The 25,544-nt window shown below is 53.3% G+C and overlaps 1 protein-coding gene across 1 annotated transcript in view; it reads left to right on the forward strand.

Moving 5' to 3' along the window:
* SLC39A11 (solute carrier family 39 member 11) overlaps positions 1 to 25,544 on the forward strand; it is an 80,161-nt gene that overhangs the window by 15,451 nt on the left and 39,166 nt on the right. Inside the window, exon 5 of the mRNA XM_027725396.2 lies at positions 8,466 to 8,610. Coding sequence (XP_027581197.1) covers positions 8,466 to 8,610 — 145 coding nt within the window. The remainder of the gene's footprint in view (positions 1 to 8,465; positions 8,611 to 25,544) is intronic.

Consider the following 25,544-nt stretch of genomic DNA (forward strand, 5'->3'; position numbering starts at 1 on the left):
CCATGGGACTTTCTCTCCTCCTGGCTCAGCCTTTGCTGAGGGAATTGCAATTACTGCTTGGCCCTGGCTCAGAATTGTAAAAGAGAAGAGGTTTTCCAAACAGAAGAGCACACTGGAACACGGGATCTCCCCCAGAGCTGCCAGAGGAGCCTGGCTGGGGCTGGGGGGAGGGATGTTGCTGTCAGGGGGTCCCAGAAGAGTATCCAGGGAAGGGAACAGAGCTGGAGAAGGGTCTGGAGCTGCTGAGGGAGCTGGGGGGGCTCAGCCTGGAGAAAAGGAGGCTCAGGGGGGACCTTCTGGCTCTGCAACCCCCTGACAGGAGGGGGGAGCCGGGGAGGGGTCGGGCTCTGCTCCCAGGGAACAAGGGACAGGAGGAGAGGGAACGGCCTCCAGCTGTGCCAGGGGAGGGTCAGGTTGGACATCAGGAGGAATTTCTTGCTGGAAAGGGTGGTCAGGCATTGGCAGGGGCTGCCCAGGGGTGTTTGGAGTGCCCAGCCCTGGAGGTGTCCAAGGAAAGCCTGGCCATGGCACTCAGTGCTCTGGGCTGGGGGACAAGGTGGGCATTGGGCACAGGGGGACTCCATGGGCTGGGAGGGCTTTTCTAACCTTAATGATTCTGAGGTTCTGCTGGATCCTGGACAGTGTCTGACCTCTTTGCTGATTGAATTTGTGCACTTTTTTTTGGTGAAGTTTCAGACATGGGATGAGCAGAAAGCAGCAGCAAAGCTCCAGGGGAGAGCAAGGTGTGGGTTCTGACCCACTGAGCATGGACTGGAGGGTGCTTGGAGTGCTCCAGGATTGCACATGTGCTTCAGCTTGATGGGCTCTAAAAGGTGATGGATTAAGGGACTTTAAACTCTCCTCCTTGCTGCAGTGATGCTCCACACCCTGCCTGCATCCGGGTGGGCTCGGGGAAGGAATCAGGAGTCCTCTGCCTCCCTTTCCTGTGCCTGTGGTGCTGGTTCATGGCACAGAGCTGACTGCCCTGAGGGGGGATCACTCTGGGGCTCACTCCTGTAGCATCCATACTCTTCCCCTGCACTCCTGAGCAAGTCCCTGTTTATCTGGGGCCACGCCAAGTGCTACAGAAGGTTCCTCAGCTGTTCTTTGATCTCAAAGTCTGCCTTTGAATTTGCTCACAGCATAACCCCAAATTAATGCCTCCACTGTGAAAGGGAAACCTGCCATTAAAATGACAGAGAAGCAGGAAGAGAGGTTCTGCAGTCGGCTGGGGGAATGTCAGGGAGAGGAAGGCTGCTTCCGTGTGGATCATGGAAAATCCATCCACACAGGTCTGGAGCTGCAGCACAGCTCCAGCTCTCTCCCAGGGTAAGCTCTGACTCACCCACGCTGCCTTGGCACGGCTGTGTGCTGCCAAGGCAGCTGGAAAGAGGCAGTTTTGTGCCTCCTGTGTGTGTGTGCCCCCAGGGAGGGCAGTGCCCTCGGAGAACGGTCCCTTCGGGGAGCGGCTGCCGGGCGATGCTCGGTGGCCCCTTGGCTTGTGGCTGATGGTGAGTGGTGTAAAAAACACTTGCTCCTAATCCAGTGGGACATTGTAGCTCATTAGTGGGCTGAGGAGCTGCTGGAGAGGAACACACTTCTGGGAAATGGGGGGAAATGGCTTTTTTGTTCCTCTGCTCAGCCTGGATAAGGCTCCTCCGCCGGCATAGGGACCCTGTGGGTGTCTCTGCCTCTGCACCCATTTGATGCTCGGGGTACGTGGCTGTGGGGTGGCCTGTCTGTGTCCTCCAGGGCTGTGGGGTGGCCTGTCTGTGTCCTCCAGGGCTGTAGGGGATCCCGGGGTGTGAAGATCTCCATGGTGTGTTCCCCTGTCTCCCCCCATCATGCCCCAGTTCCCACCGGGGGGGTGGCAGTGATGTGACCTCAGTCTGCTGGTCCCAGGCTTGGGAGCCAACGTGGATGAAACACTGACTGGATGAGTCTCCTCTCCGAGTCTCAGGCTTGAAAAGGCCCCCAAAGGAAAGGAGTTTATCCCTGGAAGTGTTCAAGGCCAGGTTGGATGGGGCTTGGATCAGCCTGGGCTAGTGGAAGGTGTCCCTGCCCATGGCAGGGGGTGGAAGGAGATGAGCTTTAAGGTCCCTCCCAGACAATTCCATGATTTTGCAGTAAGTTGGTTCGTTTCTCCTTGGTGGTGATCCAGAAGTGATACAGAAGGATCCTTGTCCCTTGTTATGCCTTTCTTCTGTAATGAATTAAGGAACTAATTGCAGTAGGTGAGGAGAATGAGGGGCCTCTCCTGGGGGTTTGTTGCACTGGCCTCGGGAAGGTGTTGGAGGCTCCCCCGGCTCTGCCGTGGCTCCGGCAGAGGAGTCTGGAACTATTTTGGTGATTATGGGCTGTGCAAGATGGTGGGAGGAGATGAAACCCAGAAAACATGTCCTTGGGCTGTGTCCCACAGGCTGGGACGCTCGGGGGGATGCAGGAGAAGGGGCTGGTGCTGCTCCGTCCCTGTGCCGGGGCACGTCCACGCGGATAATTGTGGATCCAGAGGAAGTCGTGTTTTAGTGTAATGGAATTAGGCAGCGCTGGCACGGCCTGGCTCTTCATTTGGGGGCTGATGGATCACTGGCTGAGCCCTGCTGCATCCTGCCAGAGCTCCAGGAGCCCTCCCCGCTCCCTTGCAGGGCTCCCACATCCCCAGCTCCCCCTCTCCCATCAGTTCTCTCGGCAAACCATTGCTGAGGGGAATATTGGGTGGGAATGAGCTGTTCATTGAAGTTCTGTTTGCTTTTTCTCCAACCCTCCCAGAAAGCCTGGCAGAATAAAGGACTGTAGAAATCCACGTTGCCACGCTACAAACAAAGTGGGAAGGGAGCAGGGAGAGGGAAGAGAGGTGGAACTGGTCTCCATCAGGCTTTAATAAGCGTGTGGAGAAAAAGCTCTTGTTAATCCCATCTGAGGCTTAAAGGTTTATTGCAAACAATTAAAATCTCATATTGTAGTGCTGACTCGATGCCACAAACCTCTCTGCCCTGTCCTGCTGAGAGAGCCAGGGGTGGCCAGGTGCTGGGGATGTGTGGAAAACATAGGAATATATCCCTTAGGATCTGGCTATGGCTGTAACAGGCAAGTTTCCTCCCAGCAAACCACTGGAAGTGGATGTACAACCTAACTGGTTTTGGTGAGCAGCACTCCTGGGCTCCCAACACTCCACCTGGAGCAATTATTCCATTGAAAAATGAATGTACTGGTTGTGTTGGAGGTTTCTCCAACATTCCTGGGGGGCAGGAGGTTGGTGACAGGAGACTTGGCTCCTGCTGTTGCAGAGATGGGGTTTGTTTGTTGAGCAAGTTGTTTGTTTTTTTGCCGTGTCCCATGGCAAAAGCAGGAAAAACATTCCTGAGCTTTTGTTTTTGTCATGGCAGAGGTTACGAAAACGACCTCCTTTCTGCCCTGTGGGGCATCACGTTTTGGAAGGAACCTCTCCTGGATTTCCTGAGGAACCTGGGAATTGCCTGTGTGTTCCCTCCACCTGCCTTCCCAAACCCGGTACCAGCAACATTCCTGCTGTGTTTTGCCTCCCTCCTGGAAAGGGAAAAGCCCCAAACGTGCCAGTGAGAAATATCCATATGTTTATTTTTCATAGGAATGTTGTTTGATGGAAAAGATGGATTGGCCTGTGCCCGTCTCCCCTTGGAGCCTTGGTGGGGCTGGTGCCAGTGGTGGGTTCCTGCTCCCTGCCACGGTGCTCCTGGTGATCCAGCCGTGCTGGACTGGCTGGGATGGGCATCCCAACATCCCTGGATTGGAAGGGCTGCAGGATTCTTTCCTGTCATTCCTGTTATTTAAGGGTTTGGGGTGTTTTTTGGTGAATTTGCCTCCCTCCTGGTGTGCCAGACGGGGGGTCTGGGTGTGCTGGGTGCTGCCAGCTCAGGACAACGCTGCACATTTTGGCACTTCCAAGGATCTCTGGCAGCTCCCAGGGGAGCCCCCGGGGCTGGGGCAGCTCTAGTGTCACCCCCCAGGACACCCTGGCTGTGCCCACGCTCCTGTGCCACAGGAGGAGGTGATTTATTCCTCCTGCCCTCGCAGCCCGTTGGCAGAGCTGGTGATTAAAGCTGCTGTTTGCAATTTTCAGGAGTTATGACTTATCTGAGTGGCTGATAATTAGCACTGAATAAAATGTACTTGCAATAATGCGACATTAGTTACAGATAAACTGATACCAGGCTTCCCTAATATTCACTTAAGCTTCCCTGGTTGGAGTTATTAGGGAAGGCTCTGGCTGCTGTGCTGCTGCACTGCTGGGGTGGGGAAGGATAAAGCCTGATGGGATCTGCTCACAGGGAGCTGCCAGAGCAGATCTGCCATGAAAACACTGGAATTTTTTTCTGTGGATGCACCTTTCCTTCCCAGTTCCTGGTGGTCTAGGACATACTGGGTGTCCCAAGGCTTATTCCCAATTTATGCAGGAATCTGTCTGAGCAAAGGGGTTTGGGTGCTGCTGGAGGGACCCAGTTGAGGCTGGGAGGTTTGGCTGTGCTGTGCTGGGAGTCAGGGCTGCTGGGCACTGTGGGAGCAGGATTAATGGGTATGAGAGTGTGTCCAGAGCTGCATGGTGGTTGCTATTAATCATAAATGTGACTGCACCCACTTCAGCACCGAGAGGGGCCTTTTTACTGCTGGGAGTGTTTGAGGCTGCACTTGAGTTGTTGATTTTAGCAATTCGAGCGAGGGGTTGCTGGTGATCCGTGGAGAGGAGTTGCAATCCAAGTCCACTTAAATCCATGCCTGCTGACTCCTTCCCTTAACTCATCCCTTTGTGCTCGTTAATATTTGTCAACATTAACCAAAACCAAGCTTTTTTTTTTTTTTTCCCCTAGAAGATGTGGAAGACACATTGTTTTTTTTGTGGGTCCCTCTGTGTCCCTCCGTGGGCTCTGGGAGTGATGTGACCACCTGAGGTCTCAAGGAGTGAAACCAGAATGTGCTGAGGGAGGGTGGGGGATGCTCTCCATTGCTTCACATTCCTCAACTCTGCTGCTGGCACCGGGATTCATGGCTGGCACTGGGATTTGGATCCCTTGGAAGCATCGAGCCCTTGATATGTCATTTTAAATAACAGAATCCCAGCCTGTTGGTTTACATGTTGGTGGGTGCTCTCTGATAACTAAGTGAACTCTCTACCCACTCCTATTTCATGTTTTTAACATAAATCTGTTGATCTAGCCTGGAAAATCCAGAGAGTTGTTGCTCTGTGCCTCTGTCTCCATCCCCAGAGATGTTGGGTCAGTGCAGAAGTGCAGGAGCAGCAAAGCCAAGTGAGTGACAGCACTGACCCACCCTTTTCTCTTTCTCTGGTCCCTGCTCTGTTATCACTGTCTCTCTCTTATTAAGTGTGAAATAGGAGCCTCTGGGCACCATCAAACCATGGCTTATTATTGTCTCTTATCGTCTCTGTGTCTGCTCTGGGACAACTTAGGAATAGTTTTTAGTATTTTTAAAGGAAGTAGCAACGTTTATTCTGTTTTTCTCTTTCCCCTTGTGGTACTTTTTGCCATCAGTTGATGCATCTTTGTTTCCTGTGGCTTTGTGGAGCCTGTGCCAGGGTTTGCTGGGTTAAGATACTGCACAGGAAGAGCAGCAACACCTCCAGGCCTGGGACCAAGTGACCCACCCAAAACCAGACCATCATCTTTTATCATCACTATTTCTTTATTAATTTATTCCCCTTCATTGCTCAGGTGGAGAAGAGCAGATTATTTCTCAAAGGCATCACTCACTCTTCAATTCTTTTTAAGATTGGCATCAGATCAATTTAAAACTTGTGCAAGAGGCTGCTGGGCAGGGGGATGTGATCCAAAATCCTTGCTTTACCTGAAAGGATACCTATTTTTTTTTAATCTAAAAGGATACCCATTTTTTATCTAAAAGGATACCTTTTTTTCTGCATAAAGGACACCTTCTTTTCTCATTCGCTTTTCCACGCAGGGCCAGGACAATCCAACAGCTTCTCTCCACGAGCAGACAAGTGCAGTGGGGACTCCCACATCCCAGAATAGTTTTCCTCCAAGTTCTTCCTGCCCAAGTCTCTCACTGCCTCTCGCTTTTGGAAATAATCAACCCCCGTGGTTCCTTCACTTAACGCTAATTACTGGCACGAACTAATTAATGCGAGCTGACTTCCCTCTCCTCTTTCTAATGCTGTTTTAACCCACTGACACGTTCCAATTAAGGGCCTCATGCAGGGCCCGGGCTGGAATGACTGGGAGCAGTCCCAGTCGGAATCAATCGTGTGCTTTCCTGAAGGTCACTGATATTTTGATGAGTTGCTGCTGTCGTGTGTTTGTGCCTGTCAGCAGGGAGGTGACCTGACCCTGCGAAAAGCAGCTGCAATGTCCCTGAGTGCGCCTCCGTTTCGGTGGGGAATGGAGGACTGTGGGCATCATTTTGATAAGAGTTTGGTGTGCTGGGAATGGTGGCACGGAAAATCCCCATGGGAGGCTGTTGAGCGGGGCTGCAGAGCGTGGGGTGAGTGGTCCTGACCTCCCAAGGGCCTGGCTGGGTCGGTGTGGATGGGGACAGAGGGCAGCTGCCCGGTGTCACCTCCCTGCTCCTGCCTGGGCAGGGGGTTTCCCTCCCTCCCCCTGGCTGGGTGGCTGTGACAGTGTCCTGGCCGTGCCCTGGGCTCGCTGCCCTGCCTGTGCTGACACGCTCTGGCTGGGCAGCAGCTGTGTTTGGGCTGGAGCAAAGCCACGGATCCCGTGGTGGTAAAGCCCACAAAGCTGCTGCCGCGGTGGCTGTGGCTCGTTTGACAACGTGCCGGAAGGAAAAATGTGGAAGCAGAGCTGTCTGCTCCAGGAATCCTGGTATTCCCCATGCCTGAGGAGGCTGGTGGCTGGAGCAGGGCTGGAGGGCCCCGTGCCGTGCTCAGAAGTCCTTTATGGGCACTTGAAGTTGAGACTTTACTTCTGCACCTTCCAATTCCCGTCCTTGCTTCTCCTCAGGTTCCTGTTTTCCAGAAAGCTTTTGGTGTTTCTCACTTTGACAGAGGTGAAAAGCCATTTAGCTTTAGCAGGACCAGGCAAGAAAGATGGAAAGAGACTATTTATAATGGCCTGGAGTGACAGGACAAGGGGGAGTGGCTTCACATGGCCACAGGGCAGGGTTAGATGGGATATGGGGAAGGAATTCTTCCCTGGGAGGGTGGGCACAGGTTGCCCAGAGAAGTTGTGGCTGCCCCTGGATCCCTGGAAGTGTCCAAGGCCAGGTTGGACAGGGCTTGGAGCAACCTGGGCTAGTGGAAAGTGTCCCTGCCCATGGCAGGGGTGGGATGAGATGATCTTTAAGGTCTCTTCCAACCCAAACCATTCCGTGATTCTGTGACTCTCCTTGTATAAGGAGACCGTGCTGCAGAAGTGCCAGCAGCAGGATGAGCCCCTGAGCTTCCATTCTCAGCCTCTCCTTGCCCTTGTCCAAGTCAGGTTGTGATGGGAAACTCCCCTCTTCCCTCCCTGTGTCACATCATCCAGGTTTTGCTGGAAAACCGCCCTGTTCCTGCCTGTTCTCCCAGCCACTGCCCGGGATTTCGGGTGCAGAGCTGCAGGTGTCTCCCATGGGCAGGTGTGCTGGGAGGGAGGGGGGTCTCCCATCTCCCAGAGGGATTTAAACACGAGCTCCTCATCCTGTAATTGCTGGGTTGGTGGAGGTGAAAGCTGCCTGGCTGAGCTGCAGTGGAGAGCAGACAGCAAATATGTGATTAGTATTAATAGCCCTGGTCAGACTGTATTATGCAAATAAGGGGAGAAGAGACAATTTAGTTATTCATCTTTAACCTTTATTTTTGTTTCATGTGACCTTACCCAGCAAGGCTCCCCTTACCAGCTCTGGCTGTTCAGTGTTTGATGGCTTATTCTGCTGCCATCCATCCAGCAGTGTTCTGAGGGGTGATTCCAGGTGCAGTGGGGGCATCCTGGTGACACCAAGTCACACAACCACTGCCATGGACACGCTCCCTTCTCTCAGCTCTGCTGTTGTGCCTCTAACCCCTTGTTTCCTCCCAGTTTTGTAGCTCCAGGTGGGTTTGAGGATCCTGGGAACATCCAGAAACACCAACCTGGAGTCCTTTTTATCAGGAACTGCAGTGCCAGGACAAGGGGGAATGGCTTCCCACTGCCAGAGGGCAGGGTTAGGTGGGATACTGGGAAGGAATTCTTCCCTGGGAAGGTGGGGAGGCCCTGGCACAGGTTGCCCAGAGAAGCTGTGGCTGCTCCTGAATCCCTGGAAGTGTCCAAGGCCAGGTTGGATGGGTTGGAGCAACCTGGGCTAGTGGAAGGTGTCCCTGCCCATGGCAGGGGGTGGCACTGGATGGGCTTTAAGGTCCATTCCATGATTCCAGGATTCTCCACACCAGTGCCAGAGGGTGGGGCTGGGAGAAGGCTGATGGGCAGCTGTGGGGAAACCCTTGTGCCTCTTGGAGAACCCTTGTGCCTCTTGCCTTGCAGGGTTTCAGTGGCCCTTCCCACGCCGCCCTGGCCTTGAGCTGCGACCCCCGAGCCGCGAAGGAGAAGCAGGAGCAGGACCCTGCCCGTCCCCTGGACTGTGGGAGCGAGCTGTCCATCCGGATAGGTAGAGCTGGGCTCCATCCAGGCAAGCATCCTGTCATATACCACCTGCAGAGGGCACGGGCAAAGCCCCCCTGGTACAGTGGCTCCGGGGCCGGCACGTATGTCATCGCCGTTGGATTGGGGTTTGACACGTGCATGCAAAGTGCGCCTTCCCTTCCCTCCCTGCCTCTGTCTCCCGCTGCCTCTTATTCCAAGAATTGTTTCTTCGCTTTCCACTTCGGTTCTCAAAGCCACTTGCACGTCTGTCTGTGCCCATGAATTATTGATAATTAGGTATCTCGCTCGCCGAGGAGATGAAATCACCGCCTGCGCTCGGCATCGGTTGATTTGCAGCGTGGGCACAGCCAGTGCTCGCCCTGCCCTGGCCAGGCTGTGCCGAGGTGAAGGTGCCCTGTGGCTCTGACCCTCCTTAATTATAGATGAGGACTGGCATTCACGCTGTCAGTCCTTGTTCTGGAGGTTCACAGAATTGTAGCTGCCAAAACGGAGAGTAAAATGTCTGGCTGGCAGCTCTTTCCCCCTTAATAGATTTTAAAGAAGGAATTTAGGGGGGGTGGTGGGACCTCTTTGGGCTTCCCCAGCTCCGGGGTGTGTTTGTGGGGTGGCTGATGGGGATACATCCCCCGAGACAACACAATTGTCTCTTCCTCTACTTAATAGCAGCTTTCCAGTAGACAAAGAAAATGTAATTTACTGAATTAATCTTATTGCTCCTCTGCTTTTTCTTGCTTGGAGAGCAAGTGAAATAGAGGTTTAAAACATCATGAGCACAATTTGGAGCTGATTGAGATGAAGGAGTGATCCTTCTTTTTACAAGGAATAGGACTACCCTCTTAAATCGGCCTCTTTTATTTTAACCACATTGCTTAATTGCATGTTTCCTGAAGTGTTTCAAATCCACAGGATTTGAAATACCAGCTTGAATTTTTCCAAAGGGATGGCAGGATGTTCTGTGCTAAATTCAAGGAGCTTGGGGTCCTCCAGGTCTTTTAGCAGGAGCTGCTCCAGCCCTGTGGCTGTAAGGCTGCTGCAGGGGTTTGGATATTTTTGTAAGGTGGAAGCTTCATATCCCAGGTGCAGTTTAATTTTATTCTTCAAGGAGGAAAAAAAAAAAAGAGAGGCAGTTTTCAGAAACTCGAGCTGCTGAGGTTTTATGTTTTCATCTTCTTTTAGTTGCAGACAATAACAGTGCAAATGGTTTTGGGAATAGAAAATTTCCATTAGACTTGGTTGTTTTTTCCTCTCTCTGGGGAAATGGTATTAAGGACCTACAATACATTAATTCTTTTATTGTCTCTTGCTTTTTTTTTTTTTTATTTCTTGCTACTGAAATGAACTCGGGTGTTTTCTCAAGATACCTCAAGCCTTTCAAGGAAGCTGCTTTCCCCAGAGCTGGGTAGTGCTTGGCTGGGCTCTGGGGAACTCTGGGAACATAATGGGTGTTTTCAAAGTCTAATGGGTACTAAGTGGAATATTTCAGACTTAATCACTGTTGAATCGTTGACCCTTCCTTCATATTTACATGTTTTTCAATCGCTAAAGCTGTGAAAACAAAGGGAAATCCCAAAGCAGCCGCTGCCTTGTTCTGCCTTTGTCTTTATAGCCCGGGGATGGGGATGGGATGGCTGGAGAAGATGGAAAGCTGGGATTCCCCAGGGCCCCGTGTCTGAGGAGTTACTGTTAGAGATGGAAATGCACATTTAACGCGGCTGGGAGAGTTGGGGAGCAGCAGTGACTCTGCAGACGGGATCCTTGTAGCCAGGAGCAAGCAAGAAGGTTTCTTTTAGACCTAGAGAAAAGGAGGTGGAGGAAAGGTGGTAGTTAGATCTGTCCCTCATCTGCTCTGGTGGGAGGAAAAACAACCTTATTCTGCTTTTTCTCCCAGTCAGCAGCAGTTGCTCCAGGTTGGAGCAGCCTGGGCTGGTGGAAGGTGTCCCTGCCTGTGGCAGGGGGGTGGAAGGAGATGAGCTTTATGGTTCTTTCCAAACCCAGCCATACTCTCTTCTTCCCCACCATCTTGAATCCCTGGGTTTCCCATCACTTGTAAGTTGTTTTTTTGGGGGAGACAGGAAGCACGGGACCACCTGGACAGGGTTGGAGCCCTGTCTCTCTCTCTCTCTCCCCCTCCAGGGCTGGGGCTCTGCTCCCTCCTGCTCCAGCCCCTCTCCAGCCCGTGCTGAATCAAAATGTGACCTTTCTGTGAGCTCCTAGAAGCTGGCTGCCTGGTGGATGTGTGGAGTAGGGTGTGTGTAGCCACGTGAAACGGAGTAGGGGTGGATTCGCTGTGAATCGCAGTGAAAAGTCTGTGTCTAGACGTGGTGTTTGATGAGTGGGATAATCACTAGGCTTTAATTACTACGAAAGAAAGAGAATCCAGCCTTGTCTCAAATATATCTGGGTAGGCAAGGGATGTAATCTGTATTTCTCTGCTTTAGAGTGGGTTGGGATGAAGCTGGGGATGTTTGGTTGTTGCTGTGGGTGCTGGTGGAGCTCTGTCCGGTGCCCCCGGGGGCTGTGCCCTCCTGCCCTGAGGACCAGGGGGTGGGTGCCCTGCTCCCTAAAGCTCCCTGGGCAGCCCCAGGGCTCGGGGCAGCTCAGCCTGCTTGTGTTTGCAGACCCTAGACCCCGAGGACACCCTGGGCAGGGTGCCCTGGGCTGGCGGCCGGGCCCGACCCCCGGCTCGCCCGGTGCTGTTCTCCGGGAGTTCTCAGAAGGGATTTGCATCCAGCCCTGGAACCTGAGCTGTGACTCATGCCCGTGGAGCTGTATATGGAACAGCCAGGCGTGCTGGGGCCTCGGCAGTGCTGGTGCTCAGTGATTCACAGCGCTCCCAATCCAGTGAGGGAGCCGAGTGGGAGCACACGGTGATATTCCCGATATTCCCGATATTCCCCAGCTGCTGCCTCTGCTCCCCCCCCCAGCCCCGCTGCCCCTGGGACATCTCTGCCCGAGGTGCTGGGGCAGAGGAGGTCACAGCAGAAATGTGGCTGTGAAGTGCCAGGACTAAAATCCCAAATGTCCCTCTGGTGCCCAGCTGGAGGTCGGCTCAGCTCCGGCCCCAGGGAGGAGGGAGGAGGAGGAGTTTCAGAGCTGGCTGCTCTCCCAAACTGCAAATCCACGCCTGTGGAAGCACCTGGATATCCAGCAGCATCCCTGCTGCTCCTCAGCCATCCCAGAGACATGGGTGTGTCTGGGGCTTGGAGAGACTGTTTACAAGGACCTGGAGTGCCAGGACAAGGGGGAATGGCTTCCCTCTGCCAGAGGGCAGGGTTAGATGGGATATTGGGAAGAAATTCTCCCCTGTGAGGGTGGGGGGGCCCTGGCACAGGTTGCCCAGAGGAGCTGTGGCTGCCCCTGGATCCCTGGAACTGTCCAAGGCCAGGTTGGACAGGGCTTGGAGCAACCTGGGCTAGTGGAAGGTGTCCCTGCCCATGGCAGGGGGTGGGATGGATGATCTTTAAGGTCCCTTCCAACCCAAACCATTCCATGCTGGTGCCAAGGGGATGTGATGTGCTTCTGGTGTTGTGCTGCTGGTGCTGGGAAGACACTGATGTTCCTGAAGGGAATCAGGGTTTGTTTTAGTGACTCAGCTGAGCCTTGGTGGGGTGTGGGTTAGGAAGTGGTACTCTGGCATTCCTGCCTGGATGTGCAGTGAGTAAATCCAGGTGGATTTAGTAATTGGAAGAAGAAACCTGTGTTTGAAATAGTGTACATAAGAAATGGAATTTCATTAAACTTATTATTTAAATGAGCCACGAGGTCTGTGGGCATCGTAGAGGAGCCTCATTACATAGAAACTCTATTTTTTCCCTTAAATTGGAGCTGCTGCACCAAACCAGCTGCAGTGCTGAGGCTCAGGAGGTGATTTGGCTGGGGAAGCCCTGAGGCAGGGGGTGGGTGGGCTGGGGGCACCCCCAGTGCCAGCCCTGCTGTGGGTCCATCCTGCTGGGCCACTTTCTGCTCTGATTTTCTACCTCCTTCCTAAGCTCGTTTTTTTCCCCATTTTTGCTTTATTTTGCCCCTTCAAAGGAAGTTTCTGTGCTCCAGGGCTGCCCAGGAGGGGAATGGGCTGCACAGGAGAGGAAGCAGAACCTGCTCATGGAGCTTCTCTTTCATCAGTTCAGCAGTTCAGGGCCTGGGAAGCAGGAATGTGTGCTGGAAGGGAGGAAGGGAACTGGGGAGATACAAGAGGAGGCAAAACCCCTCGGGGATCAATACAGAGAGAGGGCCTGAGCTGAGTTTTGGGGTTGGCACTGATGCTCAGGCAGCATATCCGTGTGCTTTGTCCTTGCAGCCAAGAAATCCCCTTTTTTTTCCCCTCTGTTACTACTGGGTGGACCATCTGGTTTCTGAAAGTCCAGCCTTGTCCCAGCTTTTTGGGCTGCCCTGATCCGTTCTGTCCCCCGGTGCCAGTGGGAAAACCTCCGTGGCAATGCCCAGCTCCCACCACAGGAGAACAAGCAGGTTGCTGGTGCTCACCCCATAAATTTTCTGCTCGTTCTCCCCCTGCCCTGAGCAGGAGCAGTGGCTGGGAGGGAGGGAGGGATGATGGATAAAACCTCTCCAGCCGTGATTGATCGGGGTGATTCAGCCGGAGCCTCCCGTGTGCATCCCAAAGGTTCATTAAGTCATTGCAACTTATGTAACGTGAAGCTCCTTCTGCAAAACGAGGTGTTCAGCACTTTGAGATGATTCCCACACTGTTTGTAACGGCACTGACACATTCACACTGTGCCTGATCCAGGAAAGTGCTGCTTTCAGAAGCCATCAATTCACTCGGAGGCTTCCTGGCCAGCCTGGCTGATAAATGCCTGTGGCAATGTCTGTATTGATTAAAAAACATCCTTCCTGAAGCGTTTCAAATGGTTATTGACCATCCTTGTCAGGCTGGGATCTGTGCTTGGCTTTTATAGTCGTGACTGAGCGTGGATTTATATAGGCAGAGCTTCAGAATAAGAAATGGAGTGGGGGCCCGTAATCCTTCTGGGAGTGAGGCAATGCCTTCTCAGTCACAGACCTGTGCCCCCATCAGTCCAGGCACAGCCTCCCTCCTTGGATTAGGAATTTCAGCTTTACAGGGTTAAACTGAACCTGGTGTTTGCTGTCCTTTGCACAGGAGTGTTTGGTGGCAGATGGATGAGTGTCCTGGTGCCTGTGCAGGAGGGGCAGCTCCTGGGGGGACATTCCCAGCCCACGCTGTGCCCTGTGGGTGCCAGGGATGCAGGAGTTGTGCTCTGTCTGTTCTTGCTTCTCCTCTGTGCTCTCCTTTGATTCCAGGGTGATTTGTTAGTCCAGCAGGTTTATTAAAGCCTGGTGAGGGATGTGCTGGTGAGGCCCCACACTCCAGAGCTGGGTCTGGAAGTCTGGAAGCTGCAGGGAGGGTTTTTTGTGGTGCTTGTGGCCATTCATCAGAGGAATAATTTCCCAAATGGAGCCTTGTTAATTGGGGGAGTGTTAATTCCCTGCCTACACCTGACAGTCTGTTATGTCTTTTTAATTCTGCAGCTGGATAAAATAAATTCCTCAGAAATTCATCTCCATCCCTGACAGCTCTGGTGGCTTCTGTGTGGTGCTCAGGGATGACAGTGGTGCCAGGGACAGACAAGTGTGGCACTGTGTGCTGTCATTAGTCCTCTGGAAACCTCTCCTGATTTGGGGTGTTGGGTGTTGAGGGTGAGGAGCATCTCCAGGGACACTTGTGCATCAAACCTGTGTCTTCCCAGAGTGGTTTGGGAGCAACTGGAGGGCTGAAATCCTGTCTCAGCTCAATTCCAGGCTGGAAGAGGATTAGCACAAGCAAATCTTGGGAGATTCACCACTCCACTGCAGCTGCTTTGGGGAAACCCTTAAATTTCAAGGTTTATTAAACTGAACTAACAACTGCTCCAACCCAGCCCCCGGAGTGGATGTTGTTTGGGCTCCAGTCACTGAGCACAGTAATTCATTTGTTTCCTAGCGGTGCTTCTTTAGCTGAATGGGGATGGGAATCATTTGTAGTCACCCTAAGGATGCTTTGGAGGAGTGAAATGAAAGCCAGGGGCTGCAGCAGTCACTCTGCATTAGGGCAGCAGGGGCTGAGGAGTGATGCCAGGGCGTGTGCCATGGGGTGCAGGGAGGCATCAGCACTGCTGAGGGAAAGGAAATCAGCTGCAGCCACCAAAAAGGGCTGTTCCCCAGGTTCCAACTAAACAAGCATTTTAAGGATAATGAAGTGTATAAAAAGCCATAGCCCAGCTGTGTCAGTGGAGATGGACCGTGGCTGCAGGAGTGGGATGGTGTGAAATGGACTTGGCAGGGGATGGGCCAGGGATGGGAACAATCCCCAAATGGAGTAGGGGGGGCACTGAAGTGATCCCCAGGCTCAGTGGGTGTGTGTGGAGCAGTATGACCACATTATGGAGACAGGAGAAAAAAAAATATATATATGTATGTATGTGTGTGGCAATATGTCCATATGTATATGGTAATTGTCTGCCTGGTTCTGGTCCCATTTGCAGGTGACCTGTTTTCTTCCCTGCAGTGTGACATCAAGGGATCTATTTAGGTAAAAAAAAAAAAAAAAAGCCTGTGCTGCTTTGGGATTTTGACTTGTCACCCTGTTCCTGGTGGTGCTTGGGGTGCTGGGACCATCCTGGCTCTGCCTCTGCCTCTGCTTCCACTTCCACTCAGCTCTGAGTCACCTCCTCAATCAAAGCTTGGCTCTTCTTGGGGTGCAAAGAGGGGCTTGGGGGGACACCACTGACTATATTTTATTCCCTAAAAGCATGAAGTGCTGCTGTGGGGTTCCCTGTCTCTGCGAGGCTGCACAAAGGGTGCTGGAGCTGCTGGGAGGTGGCAGGAGGTTTGGGAGCACCCACTGTCACCCCGGGTCCCAGCTGAGACCTGTGGGTGCTCAGATGCCTTTGTGGAGCTGAGCTTCTGCCCGGGAAAAACGGCTCAGCTGAGGCTTTGCTGCTGTGGGTGATTTGGGGCTGCTGCCCCAGGGGGCTGTGCCAGTGGGTTTTGCTCACCAGTTCAGCTCCAGTTTAAATCTCAGCTGGTTGCCAGGGGACTGGGGGAGCTGCTGGGGCAGAGCTTGTGCTCCCTGGGAGCAGAGGGTTGGGAATCTCTTTTGCTTTTGCTGGCAGCAGGTTCATTTTCCATAATTGCTGGTTCTGATGTGATTTGAGCTGTGATTTCTTTCCCGTCTGATTTCAATTTCAACACATTTTCGTTTCAGTTCACGGTGTCCTGAGACACTTGTTCGTGTCCAGGCTGCTCTTTATCCTCCTCCACGTGGTATATGGCACAGGATGATGGAATATGCCTTTTCACTAAAAATCAATGTTTTATTTCCTCCACCCCCCCAGCAGGAAGCTTTCCCACATACATGTATTGATTGTTCAGATAAAAGCCATGTTTATATTATAATTGCTCTTTAAATCAGTGGGGCTGGTGGGTTTGTACCATAATTGCTCTTTAATTCAGTGGGGTTGGTGGGTTTACACTATAATTCCTCTTCAGTTCAGTGGGGCTGGCGGGTTTACACTTTAATTCCTTTTTAATTCAATGAGGCTGGTAGGTTTGCACCATAATTCATCTTTAATTCAGTGAGACTTAACGGGTTTACACTCTAATTGCTCTTTAAACAAGTGCAGAGCTGGTGGGTGCTATGGGAGTGAATATCTGAGCTTGGATAATATTTTGAAGCCTCTGCTGTTGGGCATCCTGTGGGATGCAGGAGGATGGCTCCTGCTCAGGGCCACCTGGGATGGGGGTGTTGAGCCACAGAGGGTGTCTGGCGCAGGAAGGGAATATTAGAGCCTTTAAAATCATAATTTTGCCATAAAAATCCCAGAGTGCTTTTTAGCACCTCTCTGCCTCCAGGAAAGATCCTCCAGTGTGATCAGCAGCGTGGGGTCAGTGGCCTCTTCCTGAACCAATCCAGCCTGAAATTCCCCCCTGTGCACCCCAGTCCTGACTCTGGGCCATCACTGGGAGCCCCCTGGGCACCAGGAGCTCCAGGGACACCGGGATCTGGGCCATCCCCTCCAGGGTGACCATGGCTTCAGACTGCTCCTTGGGGACCAGTGTAGGTGTCCCCCTGGCCAGGCTGGCTGGGGACAGTGCCCAGGGCTGGAGCAGGAGCTGCCACACAGTTCCAGGAGGATTTTTCCCCGTTTGAAGGCAAAAGCTCTGCGAGAGGCAGAGGTAATGAGGGCTCTGCTCCGCGGCTCCTGCCTCGCCTCAAGCCCTGATAACACCCAGGCTGTGATTGAAGCTTTCTTGGCCTCTTGCAATGGCTCTATTTAATGTGACTTCTCCAGCATGTAAAGCCAGGGAGCTCCTGCTGGTGCCGTTGCCGAGGAGGGAACCCTGAGTGCGGAGCATCCCCCCCTCGGCCGCCTCTCCCTGAATAGCTTTGGAGCAGCTGCTCTGCCTGCCCTGCCTCCAGCCTGCCTGCTGCTGCATCCCAAAGCTGCCCAGGGGACAGGGATGAGGATGTGTCTCGTGCTGAGGTGCAGGGATGGGGGGCTGGCTGGGAGCCCCTCGCCCAGGCACAGGCGATCCCGCTCTGTGCGGCCGCTGGGAGAGGTGTTGGATAAATAACCCCACTTAGGGAGGGTCCTTCTGCCTTTCTCTGGCAGGCTGAAATGGTTTTTGGTTTCCAGCTGAGCCTCTGTAATGATTTAGCTGCTCACACATCCTGCCCATCACAGTCTGTCCCTCTCGGGGGGCTGTAAATGAGGTTTTATTTCATCCCGACACGGGGGCAAAGGACGTTCAGCCCGGCTGGGGTGGGGTGGGGGGTTGTTGGGCTCCTGCTTGATTTCCCCTTGGCACAGGAATAGGCTGTTCCTGGATGGAGCAGGATCCAGGCAAGCCTGGCTGTCCTGCCCTTTGGAGGCTGCACAGAGATTTCATGTGGGTTTGGATGCAGACTGTCTGCAGCACACGAGCAGAGATCTCAGATTGTGCTTTTCCTCCCTTATTTTCTCGGGGGCTGGGGAAGCAGGAGCGTTGGTGGGACTGGAACAGCCCCAGCACCTGCAGTGGGAGCCAAGCCTGGCAGCTCCTGTGAGGGAGGTGTGATGGGAATGTGTCCCCCCAATGTCCCCATCCCCAGGACATGGGCTGGGGACCGATGGCCCCTGGCTGCCTGTGGGGAGGAGGTGACAGCAGGGTTTGTGCTCAGATTCTCGGGTCCCCTGCAGAAAAAGGCCTTTTATTTTTATTTTCAAAGACCTGGTGGTTTCTCATCTGTATTGTTGTCAGCTTAAACCAAGTCTCTTTATTTTCTAACCTGTGTTATCTGCGAGTCACAAAGCTTGAGCATATTCACGGCCATCTGTGTGGCTCCACTTCCAGCAGAGAACTCGCCCTGAGCCCCAGTTCTGCCCTCCTGGGTGATGCTCAACGATAACTCCATCCCTGAGGGCGTCTGGAGAGAGGAAGCAAAGCTGAGGCTGATTCTCTTCAAAGCCCTGGGATGGATCTGTGACAGCAGATGGTGTGAACTGCTTGAAAGTGGGGACGAAACAGCACTGAATTCCCAATTATGTGTAATTAAAATGGTGCTTATTTATTTATTTATTTTGCTGCCAGTGGGCGTCTCTTCCCTTTGTACGAGGGGCTGTGCCGTGGTGCTTTCCCTGCTCCCAGGAGGTGGGAATTTACGGCTTCCACAAGCGATGCTCAGATTTGAAATTCATCAGGAAAATATTTCTTTGGCTCTTTCCCCCCGGGAATCCCTCTGGAGTGCGTGAACGGGGACAATCCCTGCTGTCCCAGCCCGGGAAGATGCAGTTTGCAGAATAACATTATTCCTGTTTGAAGTGGCACATCTGGGGCTTGGAGCAGCCTGGTCTAGTGGAAGGTTCCCTGCCCGTGGCAGGGGCTTGGAACTGGAGGATCTGAAGTGTCCCTTCCTACCCGAACCATTCCATGATTCCATCCTTTTCCAGGTGGACCTCGACAGCTTTCCCAGAGAGCAGTGAGGTGGCCAACACACCCGACTCCCAGTATTCCAGGAGCTTCAGGGAGATCTTGGGCTGCTCAGGGTTGCAGCCATGCCAGGCTCAGTGAGCTGTGCCTCACTACTGGGTGAAAAATCCCTGGAAAACATTCCTTCCTGCACTGTGTCTGTTTTTACTGGTTTGGTTCTGGCATTGTCAGAGCCGTTCGTATCCCGCTGGGTGGGGATCAGGAATACCTTCAGCTGGGAACAGGAGCAGCTTGGGATGCTTAGTGCTGAGGGCTTTTCCGTGAAAAGGCAGGTAAAGGCTGTTTAAAATCCTCCTTTATTGAAATCCAAGAGGGAAGTGTAAAGGAGAGGGTTTTTTTCCGTGTCTGCTTCCCGGCTGAATTCCCGCGGCGCAGGAAGGGGAGTTTAGCCCTGTTCTGCCGGCTGAGTCATCCCTGTCTTCCCACCTCGGGCTGAGAGATCGATTTGCTTTGGATTCAAGGGAGAAAAAAGAACCCTGCTCCTTCTGCCATAAACTCCAGGCGTGGCTCAGATCCTTCTTTTCTTTGTGAGGTGGATTTTGGGGTGGTGTTTGCTGCCCTCCCCCAGCTCCGGGTCTGTGCTGGGCTGGGAGCAGCCCCTGGAGATGGAGTGATGGTGAGGATGATGCTGGGCATGGCTTGGCCAGGGCTGTGTCCCCTCTGTGGGGGCAGGTGTTGCCAAAACACGTGGGAAATTTGCAGCCCTTGGTGGAGGGCTCAGAGCGAGTGCCAGGGAATCCCAATGGTCCCTGACCCCCCTCGAGCCATCCTGGATATCTGACCTGGAGCCAAAGGCTGGAGCCACACTGCCTGTTTCTGCTTAAACTCTGCCAGGGACAGGAGTTCTCATTGTGGAGCCGTTCATCCCAGATCCATAAATCAGAATTTATTGCAGGAGGAGAGCCCAGACCCTGAGCCAGAGTCTCATCTCCCAGCTGGGGCTGTGGCTCAGGGCTCTGTTTCACCCCATCCTGCTGTGGCCAAGCCCTGTGTTTGCTGTTCTGGTTTTACCCAGGGGACAACCTCAAATAGGACCATTACAAATGTGACAGGGGGCTGGGAAGTGCTGCCCACAGGAGAACAGCACTGGGATCCTGCCATGAACGTGGGAAGTGGCTCCTGCTCGTCTGACAGGGCTCAGTTCAAATCCATTTTCTCCCCCTTTGGTGTTTTCCTGCTGCAGCAGGTGCCTCTGAAGTGGGAGGGGTGGAATCTCCTGCTCTCCTTGCCATGGGTTTTGTTGGCATCCAGCCTTTCTGGGGGGCTCAGGGAGGGGATGTGGGGTTGACTGGCCATGGCAGTGCCACTCCTCTGCAGGCTGTCCAGGTCTCCTTCCATCCCCCAATCCCTTTGAAATCTGGTTTGTTGGCAGAAATGCTGTCGGTCTGCTGGAATTTGTTTCTGAGGACCAGGGGTCTGTGTGTGTGATCCCATCAGGTGTGTGATTTTTGTCTGTGACACCAGTGGGGTATCCCCATCCCACTCGTCCCCACGGTGTGGAGGATGATGGATTGTGCTCCTGGAAGCAGCCTGATGGTTTGGTTTTGCCCAGAGAGTGGGCAAAACTCCAAAGTGTTTGTCCCTCTGGAGGGAGCCGGGATTGACTGTGTGAGTCCGAGGGCTGAGAACAAAGGAGCACTTTATTTACTTTCCTCAGAAATCGATTACTGGTTTCATTTTGCTGGCTCTGGGAGTGGCCCCTTTTCCCTGGCGTGTGTTTGGGCTGATCAGCCCTGACAGGCACGGGCTGGGAAGCCACTGCTGTTCCCTCCTGCAGGGCTGTGGTGGGCGGGGGATGACGATGGGAACTCCAGATGTGTCTCTCCAGATGTGCTTTTATTCCAGAGCACGTGTGAAACTGCTGAACAGCAAATGCAACCTGTGACTTGAGGAATTCCCTCTAGGAATTGGCTTGCAAGGAGCTGGCGTGCAGGGGGAAGAGTTTTTTAAACTGCCAGAGGGCAGGGTTAGATGGGATGTTGGGAAGGAATTCTTGGCTGTGAGGGTGGAGAGGCCCTGGCACAGGTTGCCCAGAGAAGCTGTGGCTGCCCCTGGATCCCTGGAAGTGTCCAAGGCCAGGTTGGAAGGGGCTTGGAGCAAACTGGGCTGGTGGAAGGTGTCCCTGCCCGTGGCAGGGGGTGGGACTGGATGATCCCTAAGGATGATCCCATTCCAAAACCCATTCCATGATTACAGGCACCGCTCCACTGGGCCACTTCCATCTCTGGTTAAACCTCTGGGCTCCGATGCATTTATTCATTGATTTTTATTTTCCAACTAATTTAATTAAAGCGCAAAGAGAATTTCTCCAGCCAAAGCCACCGTGTCCTTTTGGAACAAAAAGAGGAGCGGGTGACTTTGGATAGTGGGAATGAGGGGGGAAAGAATAAAAGAAACCATGGAGAAAAGAACTGAGCAGCTCATCCTGTGCCTGGTTTGGTGCCTTGGAACTGCTGCAGGGAGCTGGTGTGGCAAAACCCGAGTGGGAGTAACCCCTGTTGTGTTCTGCTCTCTGGGATTCCAGCATCTGGGATGTGTGGCTGTGTTTGTACTGATACCTGCTCCTGGAGATTTCTGCTCCGTGGATTTCTGTATTTTGATTCAGCTCTAATTAAAAAAAGACAGGCAGGAGAGAAGGGTTCAGGGGAGACGCGCCGGGTGTAACGTGGCAATAAGTGGATTAAATTCCGGGGTGTGAGGAGTAGGGCAATGCTGGAGCCTCCCTGGGAAGGAGGCACGGCTGGATTGATGTGCAGATGTGCCTGGGGGTGCCAGGACAGTGCCAGGACCCTCAGGGATGGCACCAGATGGCTCTGCCAAGCCGTGGCTGTGTCACCACGCCGGGGCTGCTCGGAGGGGATCGGCACCAGCCCCGTCCTCCCGGCTCCAAGGTTATCATCCCTGCTGCTGCTGCTGCTGCCTGCTCCCTTAATAGCTCCTGGTAAAAATCCCAGTTTTCTTTTCAAGTGGATAACGAGAGTGTGGTTTTGCCCTCCCCTCAGAGATTGGCTGTGTGTGTGATCCTGCTCAGATCAGAAGCCGTTCCCTGCCAAGGATCGGAGACGCGAGCGTAGCTCAGCCCTCGGAAATGAAGTGATTAAATTAACTCGGATGTGTAAAATTTCAGCATAAAATGATTCAGCGAAGCACTTTATCTACTGGGAACTCTTTAAAGTGCTCTTGGAAGTTAGCAGGAATTAGTTTGCTTGGAAGGACCTAGTGCATGTAATTACCTTGAGCGTCGTGCCGCTGCTCTCGCCCAAGAAGTTAATCTTTAAACACGGCAAACGTGGAGCAGTGAGGTCAGGGAGGGCTTGGACATCACTCCTGCCTTCTGCCATCGGAAAACCCGTGTCACCTGAGGGACCAGCAGCACCTTGGCCATGCTGTGTGTGGCCAGCATGTGCTTGGCTGGTGCTGTGTCACCTCTGTCACTTGGGTTGTGGTCCTTCACTGGGAGCAGCTTTGGTGGCACCATCACCACGGGGTTCTGAGCCTTACCAGGGAGAATTCCCAAGGATTTCTGGGGCAGGAGGGTGCAGTGATGGGGTTCAGGTGGTTCCCAGTGCTGGGATTTCCCTCCTGAGCATCCCCCTCCCACCGTGGGTGTAGTGAGGGACCCTCCTCTGGCAGACCCTGCTCAAAGATGTAGCCATTGTCCTCTACATCCTCATGGAAGATGAGGGGTTTGCTGTCTGTGGGAGTGAGTCTTTGTGGCTCTGGAGGAATCAGTGCTGGTTTAATGCATCCAGTTGAGATTTCCAGAGGGTTGATTTGTCTGGGCCAACTTTGGGCAACTTGTGCTGTTCCTTCCCTTTCTTGCATTTCTCCAACACTTTTCCCTCTGAATCAAGAGCTGCATTATGGATTCGTTTTCCCATGCAAAAGTGCACCCAAATGCATGCTGGCAGCTCTCTAGGGTGACAGGAGCTTTCCTGGGTGCAGGAATTGCGTGGCAGCTACAAGGATCACCTTGTAGGAGATTAAGAGGGGCAGCAAGAAGGATCTGAGCATCCTCTCTGTGTCTGTGTGGCTCCTCAGGCTGCTGGGGCATAATTTCTCATGAGACACGATGATGGATCACTGGAGCAGCTGGGGAGGTGTTCTTGCATCAGGATCAAGGTTTGGGTGGGCAAAGGTGGTGCTGGCAAAGTCAGGAGAGGCTGGGCAGGGCGACAGGCAGCACCCAGCAGCAGGGATGCTCTGCGTGGCAGGAAGGAGCCACCTGGGTGCTGGTTGGCACTGGGAGGGTGCTGGGTTGTTCTTGGCGTGGTGTCTGAGCTGTGTTTGGGTGTCAGAGTCCCCTGCACTCGGTGCTGAGTGTGGGTCTGGGGGAGCCAGTGGCAGTGACTCTGAATTCACAGCTCCTGAGCAGCCCGGGTGAGTGACGGTGCCTAAGAGACAGTGAGTCATGACACTTGATTTATCTCCCTTGCTGAAAGCCTGAGCAGATGCAGGGACCTCTCTGAGCTGCCAGGAACGCTGGAAAATGAATCTGTGGTGTATGGGGGGGCTGAGGTCGTGCCAGCAGGACGGGGCTGCAGCCACCACAGCCTGCACAGGGGGTCAGGAGTGTCCCATCCCCACTCAAACACGGGGCCGGGGTGGTGGCTCTGCGGGGGCTCCTGGAGCATGGGAAGCCTGTGCTCTCTGCTCCGGCAGCCTGAGCTTTGCTAGCAGTAAATAAATGCTATTTTTAAAAGTAAATCCTTAGTTTGACCATAGTTGGGCAGCTCCTCGGAGCTCCTTTTTCAGCGTTTTTGTCCTCCCCATTCAGACTTTGTGAGAGCTGAGTTCCCCCTGGCTTTGGGGACTCCTTCACTAAAAGAGAAGCTTTTCCCTTGGTGGTTTTCTTTCCAGCTCTGGTGTGATCTGTGCTGTCAGACCTGCTCAGAGCATCCCAGGACTCCCACCTGGCTCAGAGCCTGTGGGATGCAGCTCTCCCTGTCCCTGGCTGCGAGGGGATGGCAGTTATCCCATAAGAGGTGCTGTGCTTAATTACTGGTGGTAATTAAAACCTCTTCTGGAGGTGGGAGATAAGAGCAGCGTTGCAGCAGATGCTCGCTGACACCCATCTGCTCTTTGGCATCCCTTCTGTGCTCCCTGAAATTCCTGCTGCAGTGGGAATAGGAGGATGGGGAAAAGGAGGCTGTGAAGTTTAGGAGGACGAGCTCCCACGGAGAATGGGAGCATGCACTGTGGGATGGGCACTTGGAGAGCAGTGGGACTGGTGCCTTCAGACCCGAGTGCTGCCAGTGATCCTTGGAAAAAACCTTTGAAAAAGGGGAAGGATGAAGGAAGATGTGGGTGGTGTCCTCAGAAGGCAGAGTGTGCTGCTGCTGTGGTGTGATGTTCCTTCCTGGGGTGGTTCCCCTCTGCCCCCCATCCAGGGTCTCTCCAAACCTCTGGAGATGCTTCACCTGCCTGGTGCTGATTCCTTTGTGTCACAGTGAGAGGTGGAGCCCAGGGGGTGTTGCAGGGTGGGAGCACTCTGGGCCACAGGGGTGAATCCCAGCGGCCACGACACCTTCCTTACAGCTGCTCAAAGCTAATGGAGCATCCAGGGTTTATGGAGAGGAGCAGAGCAGGGAAAGGGGGCTGGGACTACTGAGCCTTTGGGAGTCTGAGAAATTTCCGGAGTAATTCTGATTTATCTCAGCCCTTAGGGACGAGAATTTCACCTGCAATTATTTTCTGTTCCCCGGGAAGGGATGTCAGCTCCTTGTGTTCGCATTTTCTTTAGGAAGTTGTTCCTTCTTCCCTTCCCCACCCCCAGACAAGGGTCAAACCAAGCCTCTCAGCATTCCTGGTTTTCCTAGAACAGCTGTAAATCAGACTTCCAGCTGCCAATGAGCAGGTGCTGGCAATAAGGACAGTGGGGTTTGGGGTGGGACTTGGAGGAGCCGAGAGGAATTTGGCAGCAGGATTGCTGGAGCAGTGGCTGCTGCTCTCCTGCTCCCTCCAGGTGCTCTGCTGCTGTGGTTTGGGCTGCTGCCCTTCCAGAGTAATAATATTCATACAATATAAAAGTATTTGATGCTTTTCTACCTTTCCCATATTCCCGTGTGCATCAGTAGCAAACAATTGTCACAAATTGCCGTGGAGCAGCAGTTAATCATCGATTGTAACAAGTCTATTGTGCATCCACGCCTGGCACTGCCTCTCCTTCCCTTCTCCCACACTTCAGAGCTGGGAGCTGACAAATATAAACAAGGGTGGCAGCTCATCCCTTGGAAGTTTGAGCCTAAGGAAGAATCCCTGGAGTCCCTGGTGCGGGACTCGCGTTGCTGTGGGAGCCTGGAGATCCCTCCCCTGGCTGTGGGCAGCTCCAGAGCCCTCCGTGGGGAGGCAGAGCCTTGTTGTAAGGATTTGATGGGGAAATGGATGGGGGAAGGACGGAGGAGGGTTTTGGAGCTGGAAAGGATTTTCCTTCCAGCACCTTCAGCCAAAGGAGGCTCCAGATTGTCATCAGTGTGTTTGCTCCGGCTTGGAGAAAGGCAATTCTGGGATGCTGCCCGGACAGAGAGCCTGTGCCGGAGGGTACTGGCTCCCTCCTGCCCCCTGTGCTGTCTGGAGGGGGGTTTTGCAGCTAAGTCGAGTCTAAAATGGGTCTCAGACCATCTAAGAGGGGCTGCACAGGCTCTGAAGCTTTGCCGAGGGGGATTTGAGCAGCTCCACTGAGCAGCTCTGAGCACCTTGAGCTTCAGAGCTTGGGAGAGAGAGGCAGAGCCAAAGCCAGGCCTAAGTGGGGAGGAGAAGAAGGCTTTAAAGCAGGTGTGAAAAGCTGGAGAGCTCCATAGACTGTGGTTTTGGATTCGGGAGCTGAAGGAGTGTGGAAGGAGGGGTTTTTGAGCCCAGAGTAAACAGTGAACTCGTCTGTTTGTGCAATAAAGCTGAGCTCACAGCTAATGCAAACAGTTTTCATTAAGAAATAATCAAAAATAAAAAGCCATTTCACATGCTGATAAGAAG

The sequence above is a fragment of the Pipra filicauda genome, unplaced genomic scaffold (genome assembly GCF_003945595.2).
Source record: "Pipra filicauda isolate LSUMZ 115617 unplaced genomic scaffold, ASM394559v2 scaffold80_size11013439_pilon, whole genome shotgun sequence".
In the NCBI taxonomy this organism is placed as follows: domain Eukaryota; kingdom Metazoa; phylum Chordata; class Aves; order Passeriformes; family Pipridae; genus Pipra; species Pipra filicauda.